At 39.6% G+C, this 27,536-nt stretch overlaps 1 protein-coding gene across 1 annotated transcript; it reads right to left on the bottom strand.

Moving 5' to 3' along the window:
• Window positions 1-11,291: 11,291 nt before the first annotated feature.
• On the bottom strand, window positions 11,292-17,826 carry ccnd1 (cyclin D1). Its single transcript, XM_072381093.1, has 5 exons — window positions 17,439-17,826; window positions 15,868-16,083; window positions 14,867-15,026; window positions 14,321-14,469; window positions 11,292-14,227 (listed from the first exon to the last, which is right to left on the bottom strand). The coding sequence occupies exons 1-5, from the start codon at window positions 17,634-17,636 to the stop codon at window positions 14,072-14,074; spliced, it is 879 nt and encodes a 292-aa protein (XP_072237194.1). The 5' UTR covers window positions 17,637-17,826; the 3' UTR covers window positions 11,292-14,071.
• Window positions 17,827-27,536: the final 9,710 nt, after the last annotated feature.

Genomic DNA, 27,536 nt, shown 5'->3' with positions numbered 1-27,536 from the left:
GTTTTATTGTAGGTGTGAGAGAGTTTGTTTGAAACAGAAGTCATCTTAAATTCTCAGTTTTTGATTGGCACATCGTGGGTGTAGGTACCGGACATGTCTCTCCAGTGGGATCTCAAGGACAATGTTCTGCCTGTAATATGACCAATTTGCATGGCTGTAACATGTGAAAATGGTTGACCGGGACCGTGTCAATGAGGGAATTGGACTTTTAAGTAATATTTGAACCTCTTCCGATGTGAGTACAACAATGTTGGAAATTTCAAACCATCATAATCAACAGCCTTCATGTAGCGCATTTTGATGAGGAAATGCAGCGGATCTTCAGACCTGGAGCATCAGGTGTATCAGGGCAGAGCGTATCCTCTCAAGCTTCCCTTAATGGCAACCAAGCAAATCAACGTCAGTTTCAAACACAACAGTACCTTGGCGGATGGGCTTAACTTTTAAATAACATTTTAACCTCATAAAGGTTAGCTTGAGAGGATCTCTATCCTGATACACCTTAAATCACGTGACATTTGTGGTGTTACAGGTCAAATATGACCCAGCAGAGACTACTGGCTGTTGCATACATCACTTCAAAGCAATTTGTCTCACCACATACAGGCACCGTACCCCATCCCTCTCTTATGTGAACACAAACTTTCTTACAGAATATTGATACATTTTGACTGAAAATAAAAATTGGCGAGATTAGACTATTGATCAAATTGGTCATGAGAGTGATATTGAGGACACATAGCTAAACTAAACTGAGGAGGATGTGCTTGAGCAAGAGGATGATGTTCAGTATTACTCTGAACAAGAAGACACATCTGATGAAGGAGGACCCAGATGGCACAGATGCTCAGAGAGAGGTCTTCAAATCCAGCAAAGGTGACATTTCATGGTCATCAAGCCCTTATAATACCCAATGCAGAGCACCAACAGAGAACATCATCAAAATGACTCTGGGGCCTACTAGATATGCTGTGTTGCATTCCCAAGACTACGTTTGAGCTGTTCAGACCACCATCTCTTGGGAAGATCCTGCTTCAGATGATCAACTTGGAAGGGAGAATGTTTTTTGGCAATAGCTGGACGAGATCGACAAAACACAGCTGGATGCAAACATGGGGCTGTTGCTTCTTGCTGGGATGTACAAATCCTGTAATGAGGCTGCTGCCAGCTTATAGGATGGTGAGTCAGGCTGCCCTATTTTTCATGCTTCTATGTCACTTCAGACCTTTCATGTGTTGTCAAGAGTGATTCATTTTGACAGTAGGGAGACAAGAGTCGCTCGACATGTGAATGACAAACTTGCTCCCATTAGGGGTGTTTTGACAAATGGGTGGAGCAATTGCCACCCATTGCCACGTCATGTACAATCCAGTGCCAGAGGTTACCGTGGATGAATGGCTTTAAAGGCCGCTGTAGCTTTTGGCAGTATATGCCAAGCACCCCATAAAAATATGGAAAATAAATCCTGGATGGAACATTGGAAAGCTGTTTAAGAGGTGGCTTTTTCTAGAGGAGTTTGGGAGGTCTCTGGTAAATCCCCACAATGAAAGACTACTGTAGCGGCCCCAAACCCAAATCTTTGTCAGTTTGGTGAGAAAGCGTCAGGCTACACCCAGACTAGCATCCTGCACAAGGAACCAGACAGGGGGAGCAAGATGAAGAGGTGCCAGTCCTGCTCCTCCAACAAGGACAGAAAAACTAGCACTACTTGCCACACATGTAAAAACCCCATCTGCAAGAATCACACTAAAACAATCACTTAATGTGATTCATGCATGTAAATAACACACCACAGGCACACACACACACCATATTGTTTTTTAATGTTCAATTTATAGTTTAATTTTCAATTTGCACTGTTCTGAGTAAAATAAAGTTTTATTACAAATAAATTACCTGTTTTCCTTTTTCCTAACATAAATCTATTTGGGTCAATTTTGACCTGTAACACCATAGATGTCACTATAGTTAATAATGTTAATACAAGTTTTTGGTAGTTAGCTGTAACATTAGTCTATTAGACTCAAATAATATACTTGTCCATTGTCTTCACAATGAGAAATATAATGAGTGAATTCAAACAGTTTTTTAAACGAAAACGAGTGGTACATTGTAGGGGTGCAACCCACAATACGGTCCGCATACGGTTCGTTTTTTGGGCCACTGTTTCGGTTAAATTTTGGTGCATAAAGAGAACATTTTTCCCAAAAAATTCTCTTTATTTTGCTTGTCAGCAAAAACTGTAAACATACCAGTATCACTGATGTACTGCATAATATGACACTTTTCTTTCAAGTTAACAGTTACAAAACACTTTGAAATTGTAAAATTAAAATTCTGACTCGTAGTATAGAAATTCCGACATTCGTGTACACCTTGAATGCACCACTCGTCGCAGCACACTAACGCTGCCCTCTCAATGTGCGCTGCAATGTAAATGAGTCTAACTAACGGAACATTACTCCGCTGTTAGACTGTGAGCCCAGCCGTCCAGACGAGAGACCAGCCCCCACTAGACGGCCCACCGACCATCGGTAATTGCCGAGCGGGATAGTTCGGCGGCTAGAACACCGGGAAATGTCCTGGTGCTCCTGATGGCTAGTTCACCACTGCTCTCAACTACTCCGCTAGTGCTGGCCATGCCTCTTTGTTTTCTTATTTCCTTGTGCAAGTTGCACTTTGAACCCGCCTCCAGTTACATCAGTGTGACTGACAGTGGGTGCGTGGGTGGAGGCACGACAGTGATTGGGCATTAACTCGCGTCTCGCGGGGAGGGCTTTTCACCTGCCTGGACAGGCAGGTTCAGTGGCCTGTAAAGCATCAGTGCAAAACCGAAAACCCGCGGTTCATAAGGGTGTATGGTCCTGTGCATAGCGGATATTCAATATCTTAACGAGTACTTTTGCATCCCTAGTTTTTGTAAGATGAAAGGTTCATGGGGCCACATGTAAAACACAGTTTACGTGGATATGAATACATACGAAGTTAGCTATGAGATGAATAACAATATTTGATGATTAACAAATGTTTTTTGGATATTTTGGGCTGAGTTAAATCACGGGTCAAATTTGACCTGCTCACACTAAAGATTTGGGTACCTTTCTAACACATTACAAGGGTTAAACCAGTCATCAATGCATGTAAACTTGGAAATAGTCATAGTGTGAAAACTGAGAGGCATTTGAAAAGGAGAAGCATTCTAGAGATCCCAATGTGCTCTTTGGAGTGCATTCCACCCTATTGCTACTATTATTAACCTTAAGTCATAATGATGCCAGAGGTATGTTGTTGATCATGTAGTACTTTTTATTTCATCTTAAGGATGGCTCACAATCATCATTGTCCAACAGTGATGGACAGTGCTAATGTCAAGTCAACAGCCTCTGCTCTGGAAATTGTATTTACAGGGCATACACATGCCTATGCTTTCTCTACACACAACAGCATCAGGAGGCACCAGAAAGATCCAAAGAGACTTTTCAGCCTTTGTTTAACAGCCTGCTTTGGGTTCCATTTCCAAAGTCACACTGACAATAACCCAATAGGACTGTGTGTGTGTGTGTGTGTGTGTGTGTGTGGTGGGGTACAGTAGCAGCTGGTTTATGCAGTGTGAGGCGCCAGGTGAATGCTGTCTTCTAGTCGGCAGCTTCTGAGGGCAAACAGAAAAGGAGAATGAGGGAAGCAGAAGGAGGAGGGATGAGGGGGTGAGTGGGGCCAAATGAGAGAGTTGTTGCATTCAGATGAGCATTTCAGTGCAAATTGTACCCTTTCAGGGGAAAAAAAGGAATCAAAGGCAGGGATGGAATAAGCAATTATCACAGAAAAAAAATCAAAAGAAAGAAAAGGAATGAAATGACTGCAGCAGCATAGGGCTGTATGGAAGGAGTAAGTTGAGTAATAATCATAGAGGGATAGAAAGGAAGACAAGATGGTGGAGGAGGAGCTGAGAAAGATGAAGAAGAAGAACAGGAGGCAGAGGAGGAGGGACTGAGGTCTTTGAGAGAATGTAGAGGAATGTGGGGAGCAGGTGGTGAGTGGTGACATGAAAAGCAGTGGTGACAAATGCAGCCGGCTGACCGGCTGGCCACAGAAAAGCCCTCTGAATGAAATGGTGGCATCAGATTTCACCACAAGCACAGCAACAGCTCCATGAGGAGGAGGAGGAGCTTCCATGGAGAACAGCAGGTTGTCCTCCGAGTGAGCACACACAATCAAGACAGAGGTCAGAGCAGTTTTCATTCACTGACATACTGCATTTACACAATATTATCAACACAAGATTTTTTCAAAAAGTGGTTCAAATGTATTTATTGAATAGATAAATAGATGGAACTTTTCTGAACCCTCAGGAGGTTCCCTCTGCCAGCAGCAGAGCAGCACCATAAGAAAAAAAAGTAATAGTAAAAAAGAACATACAAATGAGCAAGTATATTATGGTATTTTGTAATATACAGTATATTACACAGTAATATATATATATATACAGTATATATACAGTATTTGTAATATATCAGTATACATTAGGTCTTATTTTTGCATTTTGACCAATCCAACAGAGATTTTGTTATTGCCTACAAAAAAGCATTATTTTGAAGGTCTCAGTGTGCCATTTGCTTAACTGACCAAACCTTTGCAAGACTGAACGTTGATGCTCCGTGGAGTGGTCACAGGTGTAGTTTGTTCTATCACTGAATTTAAAAAATCATATGAAAATCTAATAGAAACACACACAACTTGTGGAGCTTGCCTGAGCAGCAGACCATCCTTATCTGGTATGATTGCTTCAGCCATCATTGTGTTCAGTGTTTTATTGTTTTTTTTTTCTGGCAACTATAGATGCCTACGCATTTTTAAACATCTATATGATAATGATGATACTTTTATTGCCAAATGAATCTGAAGCTTACACACAGCAACTATGTTTCTAACATACCAAGATGACAAAAACCTAAATAAAATGTTTAAAAAACCTGGTGTCTTAATCTAATTGATCAGAGACTGAAAATGAAAAGAAACTGTACCTAAAATAAGTCTAAAGGTAGTAGTAATAGATAAATAAAGGTGCCATACAGCAACAGAGGTCAAAACTATGACTGAAAATAAAATGACAATATATCAATAAATAATGTGGAACGCACAATGGCACCAACTGCACGGTACATAAGGTCATTTGGACATGCAGAGCTACAAAGTAGAAAAACTGCCATAAAGCACATAAAAAAGGAAAGGCTGTGAAAACAGTTGACTGACATTTTACTATTTCATGCTCGAATGCTATGATTCTATGCACTTTGTGAAATGCAGCATCTATAACAACCAAAGGTTGAACACTAGTATACAACTGAGCAATGAAAATTGTGGAATGAAAGAACCCGAGTGCATTGTCATGTTTTTAAGAAATGTACATTTTATCATTTCATTAAGTGATAGAATTATCCAAATGCTTCTATAATCATTCAGGCTTTGTGCTCATTGGTATTGCAGTTAGATAGTTATCAGTAACGTTAAGAACATCTGATGAGAATGTCAAGGTGCCAATAAAAAAGCATAAAAAAGACAAAAGACAAAAACTATGTTAATTAGGGATTCTGAACTGACCTCAGGAGTGGGTGAGAGCTGGCGTGGTTGTTTGTGTTGTCTGTCTTGACCCTGTTATCAGCGATCTGTCCAGGGTGTACCCCGCCTCTCACTCGATAGGCTCCCCCTTGTCACAGTCTGCTCTTTCACAGTCTGTTTTATCGGTCACAGTTTGTTTAATCATGGTTTCAGTTATGTTCTAGTCCTGTTTTTCCCCTGCCTCCTCGGTTCACTCAAGTCACCTGGCTCATTGTTCACAGCTGCACCTCATTCACTGATCACTCCCTCCACAGTATTTAGTCTTCCGGTTTCCTTTCAGTCACTGCAGAATCCTCACTATCCCTTCATGCTTCCACGGAAAAAGATAAGTTTGATTGCCTGCCTCATAGCTTGTTTAATATAGCCATAGTCAGTGTTTTTTCATAGCCTGGTTTTGTTTAGTGTTTTTTTTTTTCATGTTAAGTATTTTTGATAATCTGGCTCTGCCGCGCCTTTTGTTCCTGCTCCCCGTTTTGTAAATAAACCTTTTGATTTTGGAAAAGAACTGCATCTGGGTCCTACCTCTCCGAACCGTGTCCTAATTCAAATAAGATTAAATCAATTTCAGTATTGTTATGCTTTTTGAGGTATTTCTGAGAGTGTGCTGCTTTTCTACTTTTTATTTTTCTTGACCTGGCTGTCAGTATTACAGTCCCGTTCTGCTGCTGGAACCTTAAGTTACCAGAGGGAGCCTCCTGGAGGCGTTAATAAAGATCTATCTAACAGGGAACACTGCCCTCCCTAACTGGAGCCCTGTTACATGTGCACTCAAACACCTGATGCTGCCTGAGGAATGCAACCTGCAGGTATGACTGTGGAAAGTTGGTTGTGACCCTCTTCCTAAAAGCATTAACGCTTTTTTGTTTATGGATAATGTTAGTGAAGGCCTTTACCTTGTCCTCTGTTCCATGGGAGATCCAACCAGGAGTAGGACAGGGGACTGTGAGGCGTTCCTGTGAGGCTAGGAGCAGCATAGGCAGTAATGTCGTTGAACCACTGAACTGTAATAGTGAGGCTTAAGTGAGTCGCAATGCAAAGCTTTGTGTTTGCGGTTTGGTTTACATCCTTCCTTGACCCTTTTAAGAGTTGTTTTCCATACACACAATGCCAAACCAGAAAAAAGATTGACACAGAAAACAAAATCAATTTTATAAAACGGACCATAAAATTGTATGCTATTTTCACGTTCTTTTAAACTATTTAATTTTTTTTTTCTTGGCATTGTTCTCATTCTATTACTTGATAGTAGTTTGTAATGTTGTAGGGACTGAAGCTGCTATTACTATTTGATGCAAAGGTATTTAATATTCTGTTTACCATCTCAAAGCATTAATGATCATAGAGTAGCAACTCAGAGGCTATAAACCACCACAGCAGCGTTGATACCTTGTCCATGTTTAATGGGTCTGCTCACTTCTGCAGAGGCCACAAATGCTTTGGAGTGACAGGACCAGGGAAGTTTATCACACGTCAAGCAAGTGTAATTTGATTCAGTGCTGATGCTTTCAGTTTCAGTGCAGACTGCCAAGCTAACACGCAGACCAACACCTTATATCTACTGCACTTCACTTTGACAGCTCTGTTGAGTACAAAGGATTGGTTTTTTTAGGTCTTCACTGAAAAAATATCAAATAAATATCATTTCAGCAACACAGCTGTTTTGGAAATCTCCGTAACTCAAGTAATTGAAAGTTAGGATCAAGATTTTCTGTTTAGGTTTAGGTTAGGCTGACAGCTTTGGTTACAGGCAAAAGCAGCTATAGTAAAAGTTGTCATCTATGCACATCTTCAGGCAATAAACACGAGTTAACATGTCCTCAGAAGTCACAAGCCCTTTCACACATGCACTGCTGTCCATCAGTCTAATAGCAGTTGAACATGTCAGTGTGTTGTGTGGATGTATATCCTGCTCTTTTCTGCAATACAATAATTGCAGAAATCTTTCTCAGTCAGATCAATTAACGTCCACATACCGCTTTCAACATGGCACAAACCCGCACGTTAATGTAAATGTGACCCATGTCTGCATTACAGAATGCTGTCACTTTAATGATTTGATAAAGCCACTGATGTTCAAATCTTATGTCTAAAAAGGTCATTAAAACATGTTGATGGACTTGCGCTTCTCCAGCATTGTTGACCGCTCAAACACTACAAGACACATTCACAAAGCACTTTTTAGTTTATGCTGTCACACTCCTCTCTCTCCTACACGCCAATACTTTGCATCTTGCTGGACAGTTCAACATGTAGACTGGGAAGGCCAGGGATCAAGCCTCTGACCTTCCGCTTGGCAGACAACCACTCTTCCTTCTGAGCTATTGCCATCCCAAATGTCTGTGTGTGTTCACGTCTGTGTGTGGAGGGCCTTTGTCTGCTGCTGGTTCAGCCGGCGCTGGCAGGCCTGTGGGAAAGGATTAGACTTTCACGCCTTTTCCTCCACACTGAAACCCCATCAAAGACATTCCTTGCATAACAAATCAAGAGTACTGTCACACACACACACACACACACATACAAATGCACACACGCACCTGTTAATCATTTGCTAAACAATAACCTCCAGGATTTAGATACAACTTTCTTGTTCTGTCCTTTAATTTGGGTAAAGTAAAAAATGTTAAAACTAATGTACATTTAGCCTCACTATAAAAACCATACAAAGAACGTAAAGTACAAACTCTGCAGTTCTAGTAAGAGTGTGAGTTGCTACTTCTGAGTACATAGACGTAGATCATTGAGCATAAAACTGCATTTAATCAGCATCTGAAAAAACATTAATCATTAAATAATTTATTAGATTAAGTAACTTGTCAATACTATTTTTACAGCAAAATTGCATATTCCCTCAAGTACAATTCATACACAAGTTCACTTAATCATCATATAGACCTAACACATCAGCATTGTGGGTCTTCATTGTGCTTCCTCTGTATTCTGTCTGTACATTACTTCAAAAAGTAACAAGGAGAGTAAATGACTAAAAGAAAAATCAACTGACAGCAGTTTTCCATTGACACTTGTACCTTACAACAGCATATTGTCTGTGTGAGACGAGCCACAACTTCCAGCTTGAAGGAGAGCAGAAGATGCAAGATTTAAAGCAAGAATTATGTGGTCGAAATGGTATATTTTTGCTTCCAGCACACCAGTAATCATGACTGTTTTTTTAACTGATTTCAAAAACCCTTTTTGATACCAGTTGGACGTTTTTGTTTTTGATGATGTTTTGCGTATTACCTAAAAGGCCTCTTCAGTTTTAACTGACTGATATATAACTCCAGTTCTCACATGCAGCCACTCTAGTGCATAGAAAAGCTAATATATTCCCAGGTAGGACAAGCCTTTTACATCCAAAATATGTTTTATGTTTTTTTCTATTACATGTACTTGCTTTTGGCAACTGACACTGAGTGAGTACATCACTACGTCTTATGGAGAGCTCAGAGACAAAATAACCATGCATTCTCACACAGACCATGCATATCTACGGGCTGTTGGAGGACTCTGGAGCACAAGTGCCTGAATATGAGGCAAATTGAATTATTTTATTGGTTCTTGAGGACACTTTAGCTCTCATCCAAAAAGAGCTTCCTCACTTTTCAGTGTCATGGTGAGTTTCTGGATTAGATTCTGTTGTTGGGAAATTCACACTCTGAGAGTCCCTGAAGTCACAGGGTTGTCACTGACCTACTTGCCAGTTCTTTAAGAACTTTTCAACTGTGAGTTGTTCATCGCCTGTTTTCTCCCTTTTAAAACAGATAGATTATTTTTCTCCTCTTTCAGACCATCTGTCTTCCCTGTCAATGATGTGGACTGAGGTGGGCTGCTAAGTGTTGACCTGAGACTGACTCTTGTTGTGCCTTACACTAGTGAAGTAGTTGTTTGATTTGACCTTATACAGAGGTCAGAGGGCTCCTCACTGCACGGGACTGGAGATGCAGTTTTAACTGCTCTGGGATGTTCTGTTTGGTGAAAATCATAGCTTCTCAGACTCTCCTGCGATGTACAGGATGACAATGTTTTTGCACCTATTCATATCCAAAGTTTTGATTTATAAATGATAGCTTTGAGGTATATTTAACCCAATTTTCAGGTTAGTCTGAAACTAATGGACATTGCCGGGGAATTTCAGTGTTCACACAGAGTGAGTTATACAATTAAAGATTGTTTTACCGCACAAAAGCAAATGATTGTCTCCAGGTACGATTTCCACGGTGAGGTAAGTTGGCTGAGAGCAGCAGGACTGCTACAATAAAGAAAAATATCACAATTTCAACACTAAAAGGCAATTGCAATATTAACTTGAAATTCTTGTTTCAACACTTATACAAAAATCTTGTAAATACCATAAATACTGATGGAAGATGCAATTGTTGGCACTTTCTATCGCAAGAGTAAGGGTTGTTGTTGCTATTTCATTTATGAGCATTTATAAATTCTGTGCCAGAGGTCATGATTTAGTATCACCAGCAGCTTTACAACCTCTGATGGCAAAGGTAAAAAGTGGAGAATATTAACCATAATTGAATGGGCTAATTACACACATTAGTTGGTTGATAGAATGCATGGAAGTTGCTTAAAATTAAAATGTTTAAAAATGAAAAAGCTACAAATCATGTTCACTAAAAATCCAATTAACATTATTTTAGTTGAAGGGAGGTTGAGAAATACCGATAAACAAAAATCAACTTTTTTTATTTTTGTTTATTTTCTTTGTTTGTGCTTCACATTGTTTTCAGAGGGATCCAAAGCCAGAATAGAGGAGTTTTTTTACATTTATTGGGGTATGGCTAAACCAAATTCTCATTTTGTATCACACCATTAGAACTGGTCTCTTCACACAACTAAACGTAGCATTAGCTTCAACATTGTTTGCGTGGGTAAATGAAGAAAGAAGAGGGAGAGCATGTAAGAGCAGCCCTACAGCAAACACAAAGCTTTTTGTCTGGATTAGTTACTTCTGTTTTGGTGCAGCTCTTTCACAGCTTGCACATCAGGTGATTCTAAATGCCTGATCACACGATCTGTTGGTCATTTTTTGATGTACCTGAGTCAATCTAATGAAGATAACAGGGATGTTTTTTGTTTAGGACAAATGCTTTGGAGCGCAAGGACATTTGACTGCTATAGACTAACATACCGAATTCACACTATTTGTATAATGACTTTAGGTCAACTTTAGTCTCATGTGCCCTGGTGATTTAACTTTTTACTGTGTATTGTTTTGTTTGTTATCTCTAATTTCTGTTCACTTTGAGATGTGATTAAAAGCCAAAAACATCACAGAACTGCAGTACTTACTGGCTTTTATGTCATTTCCAGAGCAACTGTTTATTGAGAAGGTCTGCATATTTTCAAGAGATCTCATCTCCATTTCAAACACGTTCCTTCGTGATAATAAACACACTGAATATAACTTTATGTCAATCCCACGCACATCATCTCACAGCAGGAAACATTAAGGGGCTTGACATCTTCTCATTTGTGGAGTAACACAAGAGTGAGTGTTGTGGTGTATCAACTGAAAGCAGAAAATTGATCCTAATCGATTGATCTAAGCTGTATTACATTGCAGCGATTGCTGCTCATTCTCTATCAAAGTGGCATGGAATTCAGTCTAATCACAAATCATTTTCCTCTGGACAGAAAACAGACTTGAGTTTTTTCCAGACTCCATCTAATTCATGTCTTTATTGTGTTGTTGACACAAAGATGAACACACTTTTTGTCCCAGTTGGAGGCAACTGGCATGAAGTAGACACAACTGTGTCGAAAGATTTGTGAAAACAACAAAGCAGTCTATGGCTTACTGAGCATGACACTGAATCTATTTACAAACTCAAATCAACTCATTGACAGTTTGAAAATTGGAGCACAAAGCTTTTTGTCTTTATAAATATAAAAAGGGGGGAGGAAGAATGGCCAGTATAGGCCTATGGGGGGGTGGGGGTAAAGTCTCTCTCACTGAGACAGCTTAACACTCAACAGAGTTATACATATCCCATTTTCTGTTATGGCACCAGTATCAAAGCATGCCCTAGACTTGCTGGTTTCCATCGTGATGATTCACCTCAAGCAGGTTTAACATAGCTGGTAGGCAACGAACCAACAAGTAGAATAGAATAACTAAACAAATAAAAAGACTAGAAATTAGAGATAGATCTTGACTGTCACATGAGGTATTGTGGATCAACACATATCTGTACACTGTCTAATTTTTCCTTGTTTTTTTTTTTGGAATAGTTTCGAAATTCATATTACGGAATTATAAACAAAAAAACTGATCACGTAGAATCTACACAAAACAACAAATGAGGATGTCAATAACACAATTTTCTATGAGAAAATTCAATCCTATGGCAATATATTGACATTTATATGTATAAAACAAAGACAAAAAAACCAAAAACAACCAAAATGTAGCAGCAAACAACAGGAGAAAAGCATTGTTTTAAAATCCTTTTTTTTGTCATCTTTTTTTCTTTAAACACGTAGCTGGGATTTATTTTCTATAGCAGCGGAATACAAGGAGTGTTTCTCTCCTACTTTCTATCCTTAATGTACAATCAGAAACCTAGTGTACAGGGTTCTTACACAGCTTGACACACTCCCAGAATTCAGTAAGTTTTCCACTCGTTGACTTAGAGAGGGCTCCATCCTGTGTAAGCGCCCTGACTTGAACTCTACAGCAATAAGACACACCTTTCGGTGAGCCTTCACCCTTTTTGCCACTTTTCACCCCTTGGTACTGTTGCCAGCTTTGCTCTCCACCTCTTTTAGGCAAGTCCCCAAGAAATGCAGCCCACGTCTTTTAGGTTTGTGCAAAATCACGTCAATAGCCTCATCACTCCTCTTTTTTTAAGCTTCATCCGTTTCCCATAATCCATGAGCAGTATTCAAACTGAGGTCGAGTATCAGGGGAGATGCTGTCCTGGTAATTAAGAGGCAAACCAGAGTTTAAGTTTTACCATGTTTCTAGACTGCAAGGCTGCTCTGAAGGAAGAGATAAGCTCATTGTTTTTGAGTTAAACATCAGTAGGTGGAGCCATGGTCAGATGCAAGCTATAAAAATAAATAACATGTTTTACTTTATAAAAATAAAGCGTTATTTTAACTATAAAAATGATACATCTTTTACCTCTGAAGTTTTAGCTTTTGGCTCTGCATGCTGAGGTTTAACTAAACTTACGAGAATGTCAGAGCAGCTCTGCTTGTATGAAACACTGCTGAAGTAAAACTCTACTATGAGACTGGAAAGGAAGCCAGTAGCTACGAGACTCGTGCCACGCAGCATTGTTTTAAAGAATGTTTCTGCCAGATTGACCTTTTCTTTGTCTCATTAGAAAAATCTGTTCCAGGTGCAACTGCATGCAAATAAATGCTGCACTACATCTCCATCACCAAGAGACTTCAGCTCAACCCCCCCAATCCATTTTCATATTCTTTTACCAACTTTATCACTGTGATTTTTTTGTCGAGCCAGCGTTGCTGACTAAAAGTGCTTTTTAAGAAACAACATTGGAATGGTTTAGGTCTAACTACTCAGAGAAAGAAAACATAACAGACCGTGGACTGATCCTTACGTATGCATTGATTTGATGTTATCAAATTACAGCAAGCTGAAATGGGTAAAATAAATGTTGTCAAGAAATGAACAAAGACTTCCATTAGTCCACATTAGCAGCCCATAGTCTCTAGGATCAGAAAAACAGAGCGTCACTCACTACACAGGTTTTAAAAAAACCGAAAAGCTGGAAACAGAAGAGGTATAAGACTAAATGATTACTAAAATAATACCATAAAGTGACTAAACATGAGCAAGCAGAGATAAATGAATGTCTGCACTACAAGACAAACATGGGAACTCGGGATAGTTTAAATCATTCTAGATATAATACAAAAGAAATGAAAACAAAACAGAATATCTGTTTTGATAAATGTCAGGGTTCAGGTGAGAGCCTGAGGACAGACTACAAGGACCTACTGTACATGACACTTTGGGATGTTTTAGTAGGCAAGTTGAGTCTGTGGTAATTTAAAGATTCCTAGTTTAATGTGTGAGGGAATAAGAAAAATACATTTACTAAAATATCTGTTTCTGTGGCATTAACTCCAGCCCACACAGATCAACAAGATTCATCGTCTTTTCTCTCTGGTACATTTCTGTAGCGTTCAGTTCTTTTCCCAAGAGGGGAGGGGACACTGGCAGAAAATGTGACTTGGGGTATGTTGCGCGGCGGTCGGGGGACTCTGTCTTGTCTTGGCAGCCAAAGTGGACAGTGGGTATGTGAGTGACATATTGGCCAAATAGCAGTCCAAAATGACGCAGGAGGAAAGAGGAGGGGATGCAGAGTTCAGATGAGACAACCCCCCCCCGACCCTGCCACGAACGCCTGCTGATCACAACTTCCCCTTGTTCATCAGGTTATGAGTGATGTAGCTGTTAGTCGTCTCAGATGTTGATGTCTCTTACATCTGTTGGCGTACAGGACAGGTCCACCTCCTCATCCACACGTTTGGTTTCTGTTGAGCTGCTGTGTTGCTGAGCCTGCCGCAGGCTGGATTCCAGCAGGGACTCTATCTGCTCCTGACATGACCGTAAGCAGTCCTGAGAGCACACAGTGTTAGATCATTACAGTCAAGACATGTGTGAGACACCTCCACAGTAATTGGCATTGGGAGAGTGTGTGTGTTTCCATACCGGGTCACTGCGAATGACCTGTGACAGGAAGTTGGTGAGGTTCAGGGAGGACAAGGAGGCATCTTGGCTCTTCAGGTACAGACCTTGAACAGCCGCCACCACACTGCCTGCTGCCACCATAGACGGAGGACTGGCAATGAAGTTGACATCTGTTGAAACAGCCCAGTCATTTTAAAAAACAGAACTTCTAAACCACAGTTTTCAATGTGATTCTAAAAGTCATTTCCTTCAAAAAAGAAGAAATATTAGAACTATTGAATATGACACCACATATTCTCACAATCGTTTGTTCTTGTAACAGACACCTGACATTTAGGTAACAAATACCGACTCCACACCAGACAGAAGCACCACTTAGTCCTTCTTACAGAAAAACACCACATTACTACTTCATGACTAATTACCTAAATATCTATTAATAATGGAAACGGTCATGGTGAGAAAAAGAAATAAAACAAGACAGTAAAGCAGATACATGTTAACCTATGTAAATACATACATTTATATGACCTGAATTTATATTAAGACGAAAAGCATACACCTCACCTGTAGCACAGAGGGCCACAAAGGTCTGAGCGTGTTTCCTGAGGATCTGCTTCGTGGAAGGGTAGATCTTCAGCTTGGACAGGAAGTGCTCAATGAAATCGTGAGGGGTAACTGAAGCCAGATCCCACTTGAGCTTGTTGAGAACCAGCAGTTCCATTTGCTGTGGATGGACCAGACCAGAAGCATTCATGCACTGAGCTACTTACTTGCAGAGAAATATATGCCTATCCTTATATTTGCTTTGACATTCAGTTTCTGTAGCCATGCTGCCATTTCATTCGTGTTTATGATTGTAGAAGTGAATGTGTATGTGTACAGCTGAACTTGGTTCTTAATTTCCTTAATTCTTATATACTTTTCTCTCTTAAAATACCGTGCAGCAATGTTCTAGACTTCCAACTTTCTATAAAAAGGAGAACTAATATTTACCTTCCAAGCAGTTATTCTAATACCTTGATTTACCAACAAACCTTCCAAAGGTATTAAAAGAACTGTATGCAACACATATTCTGTTAGAGTATGTGGTGCTGTCCATTCTAGAAAAAAAACTATACATGATTAAGTTTGGCTGAAATCTCTCCTCCCATCTGATAGATTCAGAACATGAGAAACCGCAGCACAAACTAAATGTCACATTGAACATAAAACTGTGTCACTGTGGCTCTCATTGTTGTCATTGCCAACTGTACACTTCTGTCCTAAAACCACTAGATGTCACTAGTCTGTTTTCTTTTGGCAGTTACTGAAACCATTCATGAAATCTGAGAGGCCTTCCAGTCGCCATGGGAAAGTAACAAGCAGCCATTCACATACTGCTGCACATTTTTACCTTTTATTTCATCTTCTATGCCATTTCAACGCTATCAATATATTCCAATCGTGGTGATTCTGGCAAACCAGATGACCCGGAAAACTCAGTATTCTGGTCATGTGGCCTCCAGTGCATGCTGATCATGTACTGTATGTGTTATGTAACATCCATGTCTGCAGAGCTCAATTACCAGCAGTTCTCCGGGCTGGACCGAGTTGTCCGTGTAGATGCAGAGTTTCTCCGCAGTTAAGGGTACAGTCTCCTTCATCTTGGATGCTAGAAACATGCATGTAGCTCCGAGCAGCTGTAGTCTTGTTTTCCTGGTTGCCTCCACTGATAAAAATCTGTCCAAATAGTTCATAGCCAGCGGGAAAACCTCCTCCTCGCATTTCTGTTCTTCGCAGACCTATGAGGTGAGAAACGCACTTAAGCTGTTGTTTGCACTAAGACAATCATATGCATTACCAAGTCTTTGCCCCCACTGGCTCCGTGTCACAGCTGCTTGCATTAAATAGCTCTGCTGACCACAATCATCCGTAACGAAATTAGAAGAAATAAAACATCTTACGATTTTTCTGCACTTGAATTTTGCGTTTAGTCACAAGCTATTCATAGTAAACTATTTTGCCATGGAGCCTAAATCATGTAAAGACATGATATAAAAGCTTGTTTTTATTAAACTGGGCAATTCAAGTAAGTGTTGTAGTCGTGAAAATAGTCGGGAATTAGTCTGCAGTCAGTTCTGACAGGGACACAAAGGTGGCGTCGACGCAAGTTTCACTCTAATTTCAACTTCGTCATCTTTTCAAAAAATATTTAGAAATATTTAAAAATTACCAGGCTGCGTCTAATTAACATGTAAATGATCCCCATCGAATGCCTGATCGGATGGTGATGAAATTTGTCGAATTGCAATTACACTGAATTTTAAAAAAAATAATTTTCCAGACAAGGTTTCTTCATGCGCTGCAGGCGATACTTCCCCCTGATCCCCAGTGCACACATTCAGAAATTAATAAAAAATATAAACCAAGAAAGAATTCAATCCAAAAGTTTATGTAAATGTTCGAAAACATGTAGTCTATCAAACCCGACAGCTAAAATCCATTGATTGTTTTTACACGTTTAAAAAATGTCAAATTTTCGTGGCGACCTTCACAGACAGCGTTGACTCCTCAGAGGCAAAACAAACTTTACCAGTTGACACCAGCCGAATAAGCGTTAGCAGTTAGTCTGTAAGCGACTCGTGCTAAAGATGTATTTCTGCTTTATTCAATCGCTTTACTGTCATTACTGGTGACATTATAGATTTTTAACGATATTAAAATCCTGCTCATACACGACAACAAAGATGGCGCGTAATAAGCTACTGGCACGGGCCAGACTGCATACGTGTACATTGCAGTTATTTTGGAAAAAAATCTCATCCTAATACTTTTCATAAGATTCTGGAAAACATAGGTAAAGAAATAATGCTTTAAAGGGTATTCATGGTGGAAAAGAATTTGGATTTGAAGACAATCTCGCCGCTATATCCAGAGGACCACCCAGCGCTGTTCGGAGCATACTTTTCAGAGCTTTTAAGTGACATGCGGAGTAAAATAGCTGGCAGTAACATCTCAGAAGCACAAACTTTCACATTAACGCATTAATGCAGCATGTGTTGGGGTTTCCACACAGGTCCACGCTAGCAGCAGACCACCAGTAAGGTTGGCTGCGCTACTTATTTACAGATGGAAAGTTAAAGTGAGGATAACCAACCTCTAACATCCAGGTGGCTAGTATTTTCCTCATTTTGGGTATAATTTCTTTCTGAACACACTTGAAGTAGTTTGGCGACGGTAGGTAATTTTCCTCTGCCTTCAGCATTGTCTGCAGAACTCGGTCGTTCAGCAGGTTGACGTCCTGGTAGGCTCTCCTGATGGAGTCCACCTCGCAGCACAGCAGCTGGTCCTCCATAATACTTCTGCTATGAATAGCTTAGAATGATCGCGCCGACAGTCTCGCCCTGTTAAAAATGTTCCCGCGTTGGAAGCAGAGCCGACAGAAGGCTGCAGTCGGCTACTTTTAAATCACTTTCTTCTTGTTGGGCTGCTGTTGTCTGTTACTACTCCTTCGGTGTGCGCGAGCCCTCTGAGGATCAGACGATTCGCTCAGCGAGACAAAAACCCTGCTCCGCGCTACCGAACACGCGCGCGCATATGCACACACGCACACACTAACTTTATCAGTGAGCGCGCACTGGGAACAAGTGGGCTCGGGGGGAGGTAGAGGGGTGTTGATGGGTTATGACGTCAGCTGTTGTTAAGAGGGGGGGTCAAAGAGACACGGAATCTGCTAAAGAGTGCGTGAGGAAGGGATTGTGTTATATATACGTATATGTATATATGTACACGCACACACTCACACACACACACAGATATTTAGCCTATACAGAACTCGCTCTATATATCTGTATATATAGATATATATGTAACAGGAGGTCCGTCTGTATATATATATATAGATATAGATATATATATATACATATATATACAGATATATAAATACAGAAGGACGCTGATAGACGGAAGACCTCCCCTTGCACCCCCCTCCCCCTCCTCTTGGTAGCATCTGCGGAGGAGGTGGGAGGTCCGAGGCCGAGTCTGGGGAACGTCTGTCGGCTGACCTGGAAGAAGGGGGGGGGGGGGGGTGTTATTGTCGGTAGGGGGCGATAACAGACCTCCTCCCTCTTCCTCGTCTGTCTCCATGAGACTGAATGAAAGCAGCAACACTCAAAGCTAACATGAGGTGAGCACATGGAGGAATAGTGAAAAACTGCTTTATTCATTCATCCTATTTACTCCACATATTGGGGCGGGGGGTGCTTTACATCAAGCTACACCTTTAACCCTGTTAATTAGCATCTTAGAGGCAATCTTTTTAGTTGTGTTTTGGTATACTTGTTTATATAATTACTTAGTGATTCTGTTAGTGTGTGAAAAATGGCTACAGTACACAGAGCAGGTAAATCAACAACCCAAACCTCTCCATTGTCGCTGGCTCTGTTGGAGTTTTGACAACTCGGGGTCAGTGAAAGGAAGCCCACTTTGTTGGATAAAATGTATGCTTGCATCTGAACTTGATGGTCTATGTCGGAATAAACTAGCTGAATTGGATTCCTGTGAGAATCAACATATTTGGGAAGACGTGTAGTTTCATGCTAGATTGTTAAAGCTTTACTCAGTGGAACTCTGGGCTGCTGTAGAACTGGAGTCCAGTTTTAGGTGGATGATTTCAGCATAGTCCAGTTTACTGAAAATCAATTAACAAATCAGTGAGGGCTGTTTTGTTTTATTTTTAGTGCAAATAGTGAAGTTTAAAGACTGTTCCTGACACACACACACACACACACACACACACACACACACACAGACGGGAGGAGACTGTTGCACCAATGGGAGGAACTGCTGTTACTAGGCAGATGTTGGTGTAACTCTTCATGTGGGGAAAAGTTCACTGCACTGGAAAAGTTGACATTGTATTGATAACCCTATCAAAGTCCTTTGATATAGACTTTAAACGAAACAATACAGATATTTTCAGTTGACAACTTTCTGCTGCTTAATTAATTCAAACCAGAAAAACCTTTTGAGAAAGTATGTATCAATGGATCAATACAAAGCATATCAGCCAAACACTGTAATTTGCCAAGTTATTAGGCTCTATACTTAAAACTTAAAAGTGTAAACTGAACACATTTTAATCTAGTTTCAATATGAATCAGAGCTTTTCACATTCCTGGAATTCCTCTCTGGGCTACGGGGTTGACTACCGTAATGCCTGCAGAGGGTTACACATCAACATAACATATATGTTTAACTTGAGTTTACATATGTGACGATTATATATGTCTTGATTTTTTCTAACTTTTTACCTTTTTACCTCAGTTTTTATTCATAAAACTTTAAAAATTATGGTTCACTTATATATTGCAAATTCATTTATTTTATGGGCAGTATTAATATGACCTGTGCCTCACAACTGGACCTAAACTCTATTAAATTACCTCAGATATACCAAGTCACCATGGTAACATCTGCTTTTTTAGTATTAGTAAAAAGTGTTTTAGTCTTTTTGTGTGTCATTCGTGAAACTCTGATCTTACTTTTATATTTGATTTCATTTTTATTTTGAACATTTATTCAGATATTGAGTTAAAAACAAAATGATTGATTTATCCTGCAACTCCAGACAGAAAAACTGAAACCACACACCTAATTTCCTATTTCCATGACTTTTCACAGCAGCATGTTGTGCCCCCTCCTCTCCTTGTGCACAGAGAGATAGAAGCCCTCTGTGGGAAACAAAGAGAGCTGGAGCATGTGACTTTTGAAGTGAGGCTCTTCTAGTAGCTTTATGGTAACAGCAGAGGGATCTTTAAAGGGACAGTGGAGAGCAGACATGAAGCTAGCTGATAGATTTAGGCTACTGATCACACTTCCAACCAGTCCATGTGTAGAAATATCGAGGCTCCGGTTTATCACATTCTGGCAATCATTTTTACCCTGGGGTTTGTTATTGTAGATTCTTGCTGATAATCTATTGATACATTTTCGCTTCAGACTTTAAAGGCAACAGGGTATGTTAGTACATCGTGTGGAGGTGATTTAAGGATTAGGAAGAAGCTTTGAAAATCTCCAAAAACAGAAGAAAGCTGTGAATAGGTTGTACGAGGGGGTTGTTAAATTGTCCACGCTCGTATTACACATTTTATCCTCCGCTTGGTTCTTCAAAGTGCTCTGTATTACATATTTGCACTCAAGATATGTAGCTACTACTTTTATTTACAGTCACACAGCATACTGAGGGAAAAGTGGAGGTTCAGCGTCTTTATGCTACTGGAGAAGTTGGAGATAGAACCAACAATCCTCAGATTGGAAAGCAACCACTCTATCACCGGAGCCATAGCCACTTCTAGGTCTTTATGAAATGCTGATGTAGGCATTGTTGCTCTTAATTTTTGTTTATTAATGTTTTGTTTTATGTCATCATTGGACAGTTATTACAGATGCAAAAGGATTTCCTGTAAATATAAAGCAGTGTAATAAGCTCACAATGACTGCCTGAAGAAGCTGATTTTTAGTCAATACTCACTTCAGTCAACGTATTAATACGCCTGCTTACAAAATAAGTTAGCATTTGTTGATTATTTATCTGTATCAGTGGGGTCTGAAAACTGGGAGCCCACTAAACTTGGGAGGTTGTGTACTTGGTTTATGGTTATCTTATGAACGGTAGACAGCACTGAAATTGAGATCACAATAGCTGTCTAATCTTTGGAACCTGGTAAGTGCAGTGCAGTATGTTTGAACACTCTAAAAAAATTGCACCGGCTCAACTTAGAAAAATTGTTGTAACAATTTGCATTTATCTTGTTTAGTAATTCCAACTAAGCCATTATTGAGTATTTTCCATGAGACTTTTATCGCTGGACTAACTCAATTAGTTTAGTGCGACCAACAGGATGTGTTTGTCCTCTACAAGCTTAATTATTTTTATATCAAAGTTTTAGTGTTAATAAGTGGTCAAATTACTCTAGTTTAAGTTGCTATAACTCCTTTATTTTACTTTCCTTCTACTCAGAAAAGTCCATGCAAATTCTTACCTCAAGTCAGAGTAAATTAGACATAACAATTCCAGTTTTACTGTCAAAATGTATTTATTGTAACCAACTTCATGTGTATGTCATGGTCCTGAAGAATGATCCGAAGTTTGGCTTAAAACATTGGAGCATCTGTATGTGAAAACACATCACTTAAAGAATTGCTCCATTTCAATGAAAAATCTGTCATATACTCACCCTGATGCTGGTGGCAGGTCGAGCAACTTTTTGAAGCCATACGATCTTTCTGGAGATTCAGAGGAAAACAGCGTACAGCTTTCTTCCACAAAAAGATCTCGATTGTGGCTACCAAAAAAGTTCAATTTCACAAAGTTACTTTGAAGACAGAAGCTATCTAGCTAAAAGCTGAGGACAAAGCACGCTGCGGACATTTCAATTTTAGTGTTGTGTAACTGGACTGAGTGCTGATAGTTACTTGCAGTTGCACATAAAATTAAGAAAATAAAAAAATACTCACGAGTAAAGCGAATCCAACCCTGACCTTCACGCCTTGCGGTGTCTCCCTGGCTGTTGCTGGTGCAGTCTGGCAGCATAAACTTATCCAAAATCAATTTACTTCTGAGTTAAGACATCTTTCTTCATTGTTAATTTTGATCAACTTCTTGAAATAAGTTATCAATTTAATAAAATAATGGCCATGTAACAAGTTGTATTTTTTATGCTGAAAAAGCTCATGTTTTTAAGTCATACTAACTAACCTCTTGAATCCTTTCTTAGAGTGAAGAGAGGCAGAGAGCATTGTGATAAAAATGGTCAATCTTTACATCTGTACGACCCAAAAAGATTGAACTATTGTAAATGTATCAAAACATTAAAATTGCATTGATGTTGAAACTGTCTTTGTAAAGACTAAATGCTTCAAAGGATACTTTCAGTACTCATCTCCCACACCCCACACCAGCCGCTGTGTCTAACCCCAGCTTGCCTTCATCTTGTGTACTTTCAGCATAATGCTGAAGCTTTTTTTCTTAACCATGGATAAGCGTGTACAAACAGCAGCGCTCGTAGACACACACCATTTCATGTTACATTTACTGATTCATATAAATATGTTGGCGACAACTGGTTCAAACAACGTAAACAAGGTACCTCTTCCCTGTGAAGAGGTTGCTATTTTGTCTGCTTTGGTGTAAATTATCTTCTTCATTCTGACTTCAACTGGTGTGTATTTTTGCCACTGATAAATTCTAGAATATACCAGTCAGTTCAGCTAACTCTTCAGCTCTAAGCAAAGCTGTGTGTGAGTTTGGAAGGGTGTTAAAGTGGTGACATTTGTCTTCATGCACATTCTATGTCCTGCTTTGAAGTCCTGATGTCTGTTCATATTCTAAATATGACCTCTAATAACACACACAGTGTGTGAGGGCTTCCCTCACACAGTGAAAGAGAGAAGGCAGAGAAGGAGGGTTTTTCCCTGTGAATGAAGCTCCTTTCTCAGCTGAGGGCAGGTCGACAATGACCCTGCAAAGATGGATAGGGAGATTGTCCTGTGAAGTGATCCGCGAACACAGATAGGCGGGGGTCGAACTGTGTGTGTGTGTATTTGCGTGTCCTGCACCACAACTGACCCAACACCACCTCCGTTCTAGCAAGATGGGTGGGTGCTCAGGGGCCGTATAGGGCCAAGGGCAAGGATAAGAGGAAAACACCCCCAACACAATGGGTCAGTAGGAGCTTGAGAAAAGGGGGGGCAGGGTGGACTGGAATGCATGCATCCCATATCACACACAACTCGAGTCTACAGGGTGCTGCTTTGACAAGTATCTATGAATGAGGCTCATGGCAACTACTACTCAGACTCTGAGAAACTAGTATTAACCTTGGGCATTTCAAAGATGTGGAATCTGGTTTCAGAATGAGCTTTAAATAGGCAGTAAAGACTGAAAATGGACATTATGATTTCAGTAATCTCTCATTTCTATCTGTGACTATGTTGCATTCTTTAAAGTTAACAAAGAGCTTCATTTGGTTTTTATGCCTTTAAGAGATTTCTCTTCTGACAGACAGGAAATGGCGTGTTGTGTGTTGCTTTAGAATGTGGATTAAAATAGTTACTGGTTAGTTAGTGTCATGAGCCTTAGCCTTCATGGGAGAACATTACATAGTGTAAATAAGGACTAGGGGCAGACAACAATGGCAAAGGTCCTCATCATATCATATTTTGCTCATTTTAATATGAAAATGGTCATTGGTGGGTTTACTTTCTGCTCAGATGTTAATTCATTGGTTTTGTGTAGATATAAAAATGCAAATTCCCTTTTGGAGTTGAGAGGATTTGTTATGCTCAAAATGGGGGAGGTAATCTTTCATTTTTAGAGACATCTTTCAGCTGGACCTGATCCTGCACTGCTCATGATACACTGACCTCAACCTCCAGATAGGTTCTGTTCTTGTTTGAGTTGGCTATGGTCTCTTAAAGATAGTTTTTAAGACACGATGATCATTTAAAAAATCAAACGCACTGATAGTTATTCCATATTAGCATATTTTTGCCATTTTTCCTCTGGATTATGATAAAATCCATCCTGTTGTCGGCAGAGTTCTGGTGTAAAACTCCGTCTCAGTGTTATTGTGGAATGAAGCTGCAGTTACTGAACATTGCCTTACACAAATCAAGCTGGTATCGCAGAATCAGTTTAGCGACGACAGCACCATTGTTTAAAGTGACGAGTTCTACGATACTGGCTTGACGCAGTTACTTATCACATGTGCTTATGCTATATTGTAACTTGGTTCAACCCAGTCGACTCAGTTTTGTCTGGTTCATTGGGTTCACTGGATTGTTTTGCCTCTGTTACGACCTCTCTTGCCAGTTCAGAGTCGTATCAGTGGCTAATCAACTTTGACTGCCAGTCTACCACAGCACTTTCACACATGGTGCAATACAAAACTAAAGAAAATCAGTCCAGGCTTGAAGGGTTTCTTGAAAGAGACTTTTGGAAAACAAGGAAATATTGTACCTCAGTCCTGCTGTAGAACCATGGTTGTCATGCCAACAGATGATGATTTACTTTGATCAATCCATGGCCTCCAGTGTTTTCATCTTGCTGTTTAATTTAATTAAAAAAACTGTTTTATTTATAAAGCGCCAAATCACAACGTTATCTCAAGGCAAATACAGTCCAATTCAAACCAATTAGAATCCAATTCATTCTCATACAATCATAATCCAATCAAGTCAAATTAATTAAATTCCAAATTGGTCCAATTCATACAGGGCCATTTTCAAAAAAGTTGCTTCAATGAAAAAAAAAAAATGCTTTAATAAGGACACCAACAGATTGCATAGAAACTTAATGTCAATCCAATCCCCCATCCTGAGCATGCACAAGGTGATGGTGGAAAGAAAATACCCCTTTTAACAAGAAGAAACCTCTGGCAGAACCAGACTTAGGAAGGGCGGCCATCTTCCTTGACCAGCTGGGGGTTGAGAGCGCAGGAAAGAGGAAACAACAAACATAACAACAGACCAGGGTTATCTGCTAAGAAAGAGAAATACAAATTAATGACAACATTAATATTCCGTGCATATGGAGAGTAAAGAGAGCAGAGTGAGGAGAGGTGCATCATGGGAGGTCCACTAACAGTCTAGGTCTATAGCTTAACTATGGGATGTTTCAGGGTCACCTGAGCCACCTTTAACTATAAACTTTATCAAAAAGGAAGGTTTGAAGCCCAATCTTGAATTTAGAGAAGGTGTCTGCTCTCTGGACATATACTGCCAGTTGGTTCCACAGAGAGGGGCCTGATAACTGAAAGCTCTGCCTCCCATTCTACTTTTAGAAACTCTGGGAACCACAAGTAAACCTAGAGCCTGAGAGCAAAGTGCTCTGTTGAGAAACTATGAGGGGAACCAATGAAGAGAAGCTAAAACTGGAGAAACATGATCTCTCCTGTTAGTTCTCATCAGAACTCTGGCTGCAGCATTTTGGATCAGCTGGAGCCTTTTCAGAGAATATGTGGTACAGCCCAATAATAAAGACTTACAGTAGTCCAATCTTGAAGTAACAAATGTATGCAGTAGTTGTTCTGGATCTCTGTGAGACGGGATGAGATAAAAGAAGGCAGTCCTTAAAATATGTTTAACATGTGAGTCAAAGGACAGTTCCTGGTCAAAAATAACTTTAAAGTTTCTCACTGTAGTACTAGAAGCCGAGGAAATGCCATATAAAGTACATTGCTAGACAGTTTCTTCCAAAAGCACTAAAGTATCATGAGCATAGCAATGGAAATTTATGCCATGCTGTCTAATAATGTTACCTCCTGGAAGCATGTATAAAGTGAAAAGAATTGGTCTAAACATAGAACTCCATGACTTACTCTGGTGTGTGAGGAAGATTCTCCATCTACAAGAACAAACTAGAATCTATCAGATAAATATGACTTAAACCAGCCTAATGCAGTTCCTTTAATCCCAATAACATGTTCAAGTCTCTGTAACAGAATGTTATGATCAGTTCAAATGCTGCTCATGTTTGAAGGTTTGATATTAATTGTGCTCACTTTTTGGAACCTTAACTGAAGTAGTACTACAGAAAATCTGATACTGTCTACAATGGAAAACTCAACAAACCGTCCAAGTTACAATATAGAATTAGCAAATGTGATGAATAATTGGTGTCAAAATCCCAATAGCAGGTGGGGCACATTTTCAAAAATATCAGTGCAGTCATTATTAATTGTGTTCAGACCAAACCAACATGAACATTTTTCTTACTTTATTTGTGCAAATTCAGCCCAGGAGTGTTCTTGCAGCAATTTGCAATGCAAATCTTTGTATCTTTGAAGGTTACCTTCAAGATACTTTTTTAAGTGTTTGGAGTTGACCTGCGTCTTTCAGTGTGACTGTATAATTCACCATGATGATGAAGATGATATTTGGCCAGTTTGCCAGAGACTTTTAAATTCACATGCTTTTTATTATGTAAGATTTTGATCTTGTCTTATCTTTACAGATAAAGATAGTGCATAGTGTTCTATTAATGCTAAGACACACAAGCATGTCAACATGTTAATTTTCATTGGCAACATTTGAGACAAGAGCAACCACTTCTCTTTTCTAAATATTAACAAGTATTGACAATAATGATAATAAAAGGTACAAAATATTTGTCTGCATTGATGTGATTACAATGTAATGGCTTTTAACATCTATAAATGCCTGAGTTTGCAAGAGACTAAAGTGTAGGTATTTGCAAGAAACAATGCTCTATGAATGCCTGCTCTGTTGAATCAGGTAGTTTCTTCACCTGGGATATTAGTGCTTAGGGCCGGACTCTGCACTCTGCATTTTATTTGCATAACTTTGCATAAACTCTACATTGGCACATAAGTATTCCTGAAGCAATTCTGATAAATCTCCACCATATCACCTGCAGCATTTGATTTCAACAGCATGGAAAACCCCTGGAACCTGACTCTATTCAGGATATTTAACTCTTTAGTGGAACTTTCGGTTCCAATATGGTAAGACAAATCCTTTTTTTCTAACAATCTCACAAAAGACCTTAGAGCATGTTCTTTAATACAATTATTCTGCCCACTTGCATGGAAAAAACTAAGAAATGTATGTCTCTGGGCATTAATAAACAGTCTGAAACATTATGATTATATACATATATATATAATACATATAATGTGTTTGCACAATAACAACAAGCAGAAGGGAGGAGTAGCTGCAAATGCTTTCCTGTGTAAATGCTCTCCTAAAGCCTGTCAAACAAACTGAATGAAAAGTAAAAGCCATCTGTACTCATTGTACTCTAGTAGCTCTTTCTTTGTGACTCACTATGATGTAACTTACCTTTTTTTCAAATAAAACCTTTGCTAAATGTTGTCCAAGCTCAGAGATGAACTCCAATAAAGTTCCCTCATGTCTGTAACCAGTTCTGTAACCAGAAAAACAGGACTAACAGCAGTGCATGTGTGTGTACAGGCCTTTGTGAAGACCAGTCTGAGGTTTATATTTTTGACACCATCTGAGTAATTGAAGCTATTTTCATCACTCTAAACAATGTGGTTACCGTCAGTGCACCGGTACCTACATTTCTGTCACTGCTCCTAGTGATAACCCTATAGATAACTGCAAAAAAAGGGATCACTTCTAATTATCCTAAATTATGTAAAGCATTAGTTTATGAAATGCACGACTTTCTGAGAGACATAAATATCACAAACGTAGGTTAAGAGTTGCA

Source organism: Leuresthes tenuis, unplaced genomic scaffold (assembly GCF_036924035.1).
Source record: "Leuresthes tenuis unplaced genomic scaffold, fLeuTen1.0.hap1 SCAF_2, whole genome shotgun sequence".
NCBI classification, from domain to species: Eukaryota; Metazoa; Chordata; class Actinopteri; order Atheriniformes; family Atherinopsidae; genus Leuresthes; species Leuresthes tenuis.
Note: the sequence above shows the minus strand (reverse complement) of the source record. Positions and strands in the feature narration are given on the sequence as shown.